Source organism: Hemibagrus wyckioides, linkage group LG09, assembly GCF_019097595.1.
Source record: "Hemibagrus wyckioides isolate EC202008001 linkage group LG09, SWU_Hwy_1.0, whole genome shotgun sequence".
NCBI lineage: Eukaryota > Metazoa > Chordata > Actinopteri > Siluriformes > Bagridae > Hemibagrus > Hemibagrus wyckioides.
In genome coordinates, this window is record NC_080718.1 from 27,959,297 (window position 1) to 27,968,545 (window position 9,249).

General features: G+C 37.8%; 1 protein-coding gene and 1 long non-coding RNA gene across 2 annotated transcripts; both read right to left on the bottom strand.

Annotated features, from left to right (window-relative positions):
- Positions 1 to 741: 741 nt before the first annotated feature.
- On the bottom strand, positions 742 to 2,096 carry LOC131359037 (E-selectin-like). The gene is made up of 2 exons (XM_058398581.1): positions 1,194 to 2,096; positions 742 to 1,113 (listed from the first exon to the last, which is right to left on the bottom strand). Coding segments are annotated over exons 1-2 (747 nt in total). The 5' UTR covers positions 1,940 to 2,096; the 3' UTR covers positions 742 to 1,112.
- A 152-nt stretch (positions 2,097 to 2,248) lies between these two features.
- Positions 2,249 to 5,858, bottom strand: LOC131359045 (uncharacterized). Its single transcript, XR_009205725.1, has 3 exons — positions 4,027 to 5,858; positions 3,809 to 3,959; positions 2,249 to 3,452 (listed from the first exon to the last, which is right to left on the bottom strand). It is a non-coding gene; the product is annotated as an uncharacterized LOC131359045 (long non-coding RNA).
- Positions 5,859 to 9,249: the final 3,391 nt, after the last annotated feature.

Below are 9,249 nucleotides of genomic sequence, written 5' to 3' on the forward strand. Positions count from 1 at the left end.
GTCCAATCAGCAGCAAGAATTCCATTCGCAAACTATAGCTCCCTTTTCGAGTTTGTCTGAATTGTTGTTGTGTTTTTGGATATGTTATTTTGTGACATAAATGAGATCATTGTAAATTGTTCTGTATAAGGTTATCTGCCAAATGCCATAAATGTAAATGACCAGAGATGCTTAAAAGTAGGAATCTCAGCTGTGATCAGGAAGGATTCCCCAACAGCATAAAAACCACTAAAATGACATAAAAATATCTGAATGTAATACATACAGTACCTCCAGGAAGTATCCAACTTCAGATTTAAGTTTGACTTTAATTCTCCTTATGAACCAACTTTCTCAGAAATAAAATGTAACAGAATATTTAGTTGTCCTTAAATTATAGATGTGAATAGTTTCTAATGTATCTGTAAAAGCTTTGCACATTTTGATTTCTGTAATTTCTCCCATTCATCAATGCAAATTTTTCCCACCTCTGCCAAATTAAATGGAGAGTGTTGGGGAAAGGAATGCTTTTTTGAAAACACAAAATATCTATGATCGTCTGTAATTTGTTTATAATTTGTTTTAACTTTGCAATGATGTAGGTAATATATGTTTGTACTCTTTGTTGTGGTGTTACAGTACAACAATTAGGAATTTCATTTTAATATTATACATAGCACTTGTTACCCTGACACAAAAAAAAACAATTCTTGAAACTTAACCATTTTATTTAATGTTTATTTTCACTACAGTGGAGGATAAAATACAAATATCCTTCTATGTAGAAAAAGATTACAACATGTATGTTAATGCCAGTTGCTATAATATGCCCTATTACACCTATGGGCAACAGTATGCTGTACAGTGGATTAAACAAACATCTAAAGGAAACAATTTACTACAACATAATTTTGCACTTAAATATAGTATTGGAGTAAATATTAGTAGACCCAGTATTGAGTATTATAGTAAATATAGTATTGAGTATTGAAGTAACAATTGTAATGTAAGAATTCAGTTTATATTATATGCTGTTTCTTGGACATTCGGCTCAGCATGCCTGTTCTTTGTTTCTTCATCGTCTCATGCCAGGCTTGATTGCAGTGATCCTCGAGATCGTTTAAGAAGTGAGTTCTATGGAGATTTATCAGATTTACATTTCATTTTGATTGAATTAGTCAAAGACCATTATTTAGCAAATATTAGTCACTTACCAAATATCTTGGTAACAAATGAAGTTCATTTTCTCCTCACAGTCTCTGTTCTCCCAGACACCAGCTTTAATGTTTCGTGCTCCACATCGGAAAGGCCTGGCAGGGCATGAAGGCAATGATGTCTCATTACTCCCCAGACGCTGCTTGTTCACCCAGAACCATGAGCCATCCATGAATCGTAGACTGGTCCAGAAAGTGGGTGTCAGAATTTCCACACTCCTGTTCCTGACCATAATGTAATCTATCACTGAGGTGAGTCTTACCAGGTCAGTGTAGTGTGTTCTGCAGTGCATCAGAGCCTCTTCCCAGTTCTTCATCTCCTGCACCACAATCATCTTGGGTGCCCAAGTGTAGCAGCAGACATTTAAATTTTCTGTACACATTAAATTTTCCCACTTACTGGTAGTAAACACACAGTCTTCATAATCAAGGTTGTCAGGTTGACCATTTTCCCAGTTTGAGAATCCCTGTGCATATTGTCCATTAGACCACTTTGTAAAGGTTTTCTCACCTTTTTCTTTTCTAAAGCCGATCCAGCAACTCTTATTAAAGCTAATGTACTTTAAGAAATTGTTGAACTCCAATTGTGTGTCAAAAACTGACAGATCTGTATAATTATTCCTGCAGAACGTCTGCGCTTCAGTCCAGCTCATATCCTGATTATAATAAGCATGCTTTCGCCATAGCAGACCTGTGGCTGCATCTGTTAGAGCCAGCAGGACGAGGATGGAGAGAACAGCCATCATCCCTGACTTTGGTGTGATTGAGCTCAGCTCTGAAGATTTTCCAGGAATTATATTACTGGTGACAGCAGTACACAAATCAAAATGCAAAAGTTGCTCACCTGAGGGAGACGACAAGGCAAACTTTATGCAAGTGTAGAATGCCCTTGATTTGGATTTCTTTACCCCCTTCAGTCTATATATATATATGTATATATATATATATATATATATATATATATATATATATATATATATATATATATATATATGAGATGAGATGGAAAGATTAGAATATATTCTAAAAAATAAATCATCTATCTGAATGGGTGCAGGCATCGTAAATAAATTGTGAGTCAGTGTATTTTACAGATACCTTACAGGCAGAAGCAAGTGCAGTTTATTCATTCTACTATATAATGTACAAACAAAACAACACAAAGGAAAAGTGTCAAGCCAAGAACATCAAAAGGTGATCTGTGGATATGGGTCCAGAAGCATACATACACCGATCAGGCATAACATTATGACCACCTGCTTATCGTCTTGGTCTCCCTTTTGCTGCCAAAACAGCCCTGACCCGTCCTGCACTGTGTATTCTGACACCTTTCTATCAGTAACCAGCATTAGCTTGTTCAGCAGTTTGAGCAACAGTAGCTTGTCTGTTGGATCGGATCACACGGGCCAGCCTTCGCTCCCCACGTGCATCAATGAGCCTTGACCGCCCATGACCCTGTCTCCGGTTCACCACTGTTCCTTCCTTGAAAACACTGATGCTTGCCTACAAAGTTAAGAAAGGACCAGCACCATCTTACCTCAAAGTTCTTATTACTCCTTGCACTGCACCTTGCTCCCTCCAATTCACTAGCACTGCTTGACTGGTCCCACTATCTCTCAGGGTACCAGGTAGGTATACACCAAGGCACTGATGTGGTGGAATGAACTTCCCCTAGATGTTCGTACAGCCGAGTCTTCAAATGACCTACCTCTTCCTGAAGCATTTAAACTAGCTCTTATTTTTCCCTGTTTGTTTTATGTATTGATGTATGTACATAAAAATAAATAAACAAAACAAATCAGTTTTTAGGCTGATGGTATTCTAAGTTTGTGACCTATTGAACCAGTATTAATGTATTCATTGACAGAGTCTTCAGAACACTTTCGTACGTCACTCTGTATAAGAGTGCCTCCCAAATGCCAAAAATGTAAATATAAATGTAAATGAGGCGTGTTGTGTGGCTTCTCCTCTAGGCATTACGGCTTACTCCACTAGGTGAGGTGTTGTCCAGCACTCTGGTTAGGGTCATTCAAATTTGTGCTGTGGTGGGTTGGTCCTTTCTGCACACCCTTATCAGCTTATGTAACCTGGACCTGGACCTCACTCCTGGGTCTTACAGGGCTAATGGTGCTCTGCTCCCTGCTTCTTTGTGCCCTTTCATGATCTCCAGGACAGACATCTCCCGGTGTGTGACGGCATTGGTATTAGCATTCCCATAGCATCAGCCATGTTGCAGTGTTGAGTTCTCTTGAAAGGAAACTGAGAAGGGAACAAGAAATGTTCATCACGTCGTTTTCTCAAATTTTGATTGTGTTCTTCCATATGTTCATTGTCTTTTATTTTCAATATGGCTGACAGGAACAGGTTGTTCTGCACTATTAGCTATTTACATTTATAAAATATGAAGTGACATCACTTCCTGAGTTTCTTGTCTGTGTCATCATTTTAAAATATACAGCTTAATTTTCTCTCTTTCCTCAAAATTTTATGCTGTCATTATGCTGACAAATTTGGCGAGAAGAATGGCAGCTTTGATGACCTCAGGATCTTCAAACATGTGCTTGAATCGTGTTTGGAATCCTTGATGTAGGGCATCCACAAATGAGCCACAGTACCTGAGAGAATGGTGGAGTCACTGAAGTTGCAAGCTTAACTGATGGACACTAGGCAGCAGCCATCCGAGCTGTGAAGTTGTTCAGTACTTTTGCAACTGGATGCACTGTGTTGGCCCACTCTGTCAAGAACAGCATTTCTGATGGATTAAACCTACAGGAGAAATCAAAAATCAAAGAGTATACAACAACCACCAACAATAGAGTGGAAAAACACTTACATTAGAATTTCAGGGTTTATCCAGTGAGCAGTGACACCAATGAATCACTTTCTATGTGCAGTCCAACAATCCACTGTGGTTACAATCCATTCAACTTCACTCATGGTAGCAGTCACTTTCTGTTCTTTATCAGCTCTTTAAATGATGGCAGATCAGTAGTGCTGAAAGGATGAAGTCCTTGAATGATATTTACTTGTAAACATGGTATTAGCTTCCATTGTTATTCCGATGACACACAGCTATATGTTTCAGTGAAGTCAGATGAGAGACACCAGCTTATTAAGACAAGAATGTGTAAAGGACATTAGACAGTGGATGGTCACTAACTTCCTCCTTTAACTCTGACAGGACAGAGGTGCTTGTACTAGGAACACATGCAGCTAGAAGTAAGCTTTCTGATTACAGAGTAATGGTGGAGGGTCTTTCTGTTTTATCTTGTCCAGCAGTAAAAGATCTTGGTGTGATTATTGATGCTGGTCTTTGGTTTGAAGCTCATGTAGATAATATCACACGGGTAGCCTTCATTTATCTCAGAAATTTTGCCAAAATAAGAAATATGATGTCACTTCATGATGCAGAGAAACTAGTTCATGCTTTTGTTACCTCTAGGTTGGATTATTGTAAAGCCTTACTGTCTGGATGTTCCAGTAGGAGCAGGAACAAGCTCCAGTTAATCCAGAATGCAGCAGCTAGAGTCCTAACTAGAACCAGGTGATATGAACACATCACTATTATTTTAGCCACACTATATTGGCTCCCAGTCATGATTATAAATTGATTATAAATATGATTATAAAATTCTGTTACTTACCTATAAAGCACTAAATGGTCTCGCGCCACAGTATCTGAGTGATCTTTTAGTCTTTTAAAGTCTGCCACGCCTACTCCGATCAAAGGGTGCTGGTTACTTGGTAGTACCTCAAGTAGCAACGGCTACAGCAGGGGGCGGAGCTTTCTCTTTAAAAGCCCCACAATTATGGAACAGCCTTCCAATTAGTGTTGGGGATTCAGACACAGTCTCAGTGTTTAAGTCTAGGCTGAAGACACATTTGTTTAGTCAAGCTTTTAATGTATAGTTTTCTTAGGTAAAGGAGCAGATCTGGAAGGTTCATAGAGTGTTTGGTGTACTGGGATGTTTGGATGCTGTCTCCTTACCACCCTCACAAGTCGCTCAGGTCACTGACTGTGAAGTGGTTGGACGCTTTATGTCCCGGGAAGCCTTCATGTCTGTGACCTTCTGGCTCTCCCTTTTAGTTATGCTGTCATAGCTAGTCTTGCCGGAGTCCCTGCCTGCACTTTAAACATAATCTACATTGTCTTAAACATCACATGATCAGAATCATACTTAATATCTTTCTCTTTCTCTCTCTGTCGAGCTATACACCCCACTCCTGAGCTCCCAGTGTTTGCCAGATTCCAGTGTGACCACTGCCCTACCCCTGGTCGGAGTCTCTTGTTGGTGCCCACTGATGCTGTGGATGGATCTGTGTGGACCAGGAGACAGCCATGGACAGAGCCACTTGGGGACTTTCACACCATCACAGATCTGCCATTTCATCGATCAGCTTGTGACAGCAAGGAATTAGTGTCTATAATGACCTCAGAAACTAGACTGACCTAATAGTTCCTCATGGGCCATTGATTGCTGTTGTAGAAAGGACATTAATCAGTTACAGTTACATTATTTACTGTTTAGTGTCACCCAAATGAGGATGGGTTCCCTTCTGAGCCTGGTTCCTCTCAAGGTTTCTTCCTCATATCATCTCAGGGAGTTTTTCATTGCCACCGTCACCACAGGCTTGCTCATTAAGGATAAAATAAAATAAGGATAAAATAGTTTAATAATTTAATTTAATAATTTATTTTTATTTCTATTTCTATTTCTATTTCTATTTCTATTTATTTATTTATTTATTTATTTATTTATTTATTTATTTATTTATTTCCTTCCTCTCTCCTTTCTCTGTTTATCTTCTTTTGTAAAGCTGCTTTGAGACAATGTCCATTGTAAAAGGCACTATACAAATAAAATTGAATTGAATTGAATTAAATTGCATATACCTCAATATAGCTTTGTTCACAGTGACTGGAGACACATGTTTGACTGGGAAAACGGAGTCAACTTTCAGTTGCTTACTGCTGGAAGCATGGGTGGAGGTCCCGATCTTTCTCTTCTGTGCCATCAATTTAGAGCAGTTTTTAAGATAATTTGGGTGCATTCTCTGTAAAAACAACAAATAAACAAACATTAAAAAAACCATCTCTTTGTATTGGTATGCAATATAAATGTAACTTACATTTATGCACTCACTGATTAAAACATTAATAAAACTGAGCCATTTGCAGCCAAGTGCACACTTTATAATGTTAAATACTTGTTGATTTTAGAGATACGATAGCATTTAGTGACTAACAAACATGAATTTTTATTTCTGTTTATTATTGACAAAAACACAGGACTGTAAGGCTGACATGATAGGATGAAATTTGAAAATTGGTAATGATTTATTTACATTAGTTTGGCATCAAATAGAATCCAGATCTTGTAGCAGAAAAGAAACACATTTTTCCGCTTGGTTGATCAATTCACGGATATCTTTTCTTGTGTATGAAGACACGATTTATGCACTTTGCCACGTGACCATGTTAAACGTAAATTTATGTCTCCTAGCATAGAGTGATTACCAATAGTTTCTCAGAATTATTATCCGTGATTAGATCACCGTCTGACACCAGTGACACAGAACTTAATCAAGGGACTGATTACCTAGTCAGCATTTCACTGCACCCTAGATATTGTAGCTACTCTTAAAAGTTAAATAATTAAAGAGAAATAACTAGCACCCTGGTATGTCATGGATACTCTGACCACAGCCACGCAACCACGCCCCCAATCACCAGAATACTGAACACCTGCACCCAATCACCTGAACACTATAAAGCACACTCATGCCATCGAGCCAGTGGCTGGTATTATCGTTACCTGTGCCTGTGAGTACTCTTCATGCTCAGCCGCTTGGGGATTACTGTGTTCCAACAACCTGCTTACCAGATAAGACTGTTTCAGTTACATTACATTTACCTCACCTTCTCCACACTGGTTTTGATACATCTGTATCATGATCATTTGTAAAACCTTGTATTAACAGGCATGTGTGAGTAGAGGGACAGATTCTTCTCACATAAAGTAAACAGTTAATTACAAAAAATGACATTAGAGATAGGATAAGTGCAGTATTTTTTACTTAAGTACATTTGGATACAAGTATTTTTGTACTTTAACTCAAGTAGAAATTCAAATTGAGGACTTCTACTTTTACCGGGGTATAATTTTAACTAGGGTATCTGTATTTTCACTTAAGTACAGGAGATGTGTACTTTGTCCACCACTGAGAAATACTCCATGTTAATCTCCATAAATTTTGGGGAGTTTTGATATTCATTGTCTCTGTGTGGTTCTTTGGCACATCTCTTCCCTGAATTTCAGTGGAATTCAGCTCAGAGGTAACGGCAGCACTGCAGCTCAGGCTTCTACTCCGAGTGAACCTGAAAATTTTAACATTGCGAAAAGTACTGTTACTGACCTACAAAACACAGAAGGGTCTCACCACACCTGAGCAACCTTTTGGGTTTTTTATGAACTGCTATGCCTTTTTGGATCAAAAGGTGCAGGCTATTTGTTGGTATCTCAAGTAGTAAAGGCTACAGCAAGAAGCAGAGCTTTTTCTTACAAAGTTCTGCAGTTATGGAACAGCCATTCAGTTAGTGTTCGGGACTCACAGACTTGGTGTTTAAGTCCAGGCTGAAAACAAAAATTTGTTTAGTCTAGCTTCCTATGTACAGCGTTTCTTAGGTAAAGGAGCAGATCTATTTAATTCAATTTATTTCGTATAGCACCTTTTACAATAAACATTCTCAAAGCAGCTTTACAAAAGAAGAGAAACAGAAAGGGGAGGAGAAAAATGAAAATAAAAAATAAATAAATAACTAATAGAAATGAGAATAAATTATTAAATTTAATTAAACTATTTTATCCCTAATGAGCAAGCCTGTGGTGACGGTGGCAATGAAAAACTCCCTGAGATGGTATGAGGAAGAAACCTTGAGAGGAACCAGGCTCAGAAGGGAACCCATCCTCATTTGGGTGACACTAAACAGTAAATAATGTAACTGTAACTGATTAATGTCCTTTCTACAACAGCAATCAATGACCCATGAGGAACTATTAATAATGTAAAGCTGTAATGTAAATCTCACAAATTACTACAATAGGAAAACCAGATATAAGGCAGGAAAATTTTGACGATTCTTTGGCTCCTGTTTGAATATACAGTCTTGCTCAAAAATGTACATACCTTAGACTGATATTTAAGCAGAGAACACACGCTGGTTCGTTTAGACTTCATATTTTAACTAACTTTTCATGCTGATAAGTATTATAGTTTATTTTATATGGATTTTTAAATGGATTTTTCAAGGACTTCAGACTGTGTGTGTGACCTCAGCTAAAGTGAGGGAAGAGGTTTTTTTTAAGGACGCATCGTCTTTAAACTCTTCCTACAGCTTGAATTCTTACTCTACAGCCACATAAACTACATAAATATTAGCTTTTAAATATTATTTGAGCATGTCTTGCAATAGTTTAAGCAAAATATTCGCAATCACACTCATTTTCTTCTGGAAATGCAACATTCTAGTTGTAGTTAGTGTGATTGCGTAAGCAATCGCACTCTTATCGTCACTATTTACTATTATTATTATTCCGGTTCCTGGACTCGCTACTAGTCCTAAATGGTAATAGCTAAAAACATGGTTCCAATGCTAAAATGTTCATGTGTTGCTTAAGTGTGCCATTACTTTTCATGCTGATAAGTATTGTAGTTTATTTTATATTAATTTGTAAATGCATTTTCACGGACTTCACTTCCTGGTTTCCGTACAGTTCGGTCTTTCTCTGAGGTTTTCGGTAGGTGCCGTAAAGGTGCAGGCAAAGCGGTGTTGGTAAATACTACTACTCGTACTACATTAAACTTTAGCTATGCTTCACTTCCTGGGTTTCATACGGATATCTAAGCAGAGCGCACACACTAGTTCATTTAGACTTCATATTTGAACTGTGACTTTAGTTTGTATTTATTATTTGAGAATGTCTTGCAATAGTTTAAGCAACATATCGCTTAAACGGTAATAGCTAGATAATCATATAAAATAAACTATAATGAA

Coding starts and splice junctions, on each gene's coding strand:
- LOC131359037 (XM_058398581.1), bottom strand. CDS start 1,939: ATGATGGCTGTTCTCTCCATCCTCGTCCTGCTGGCTCTAACAGATGCA.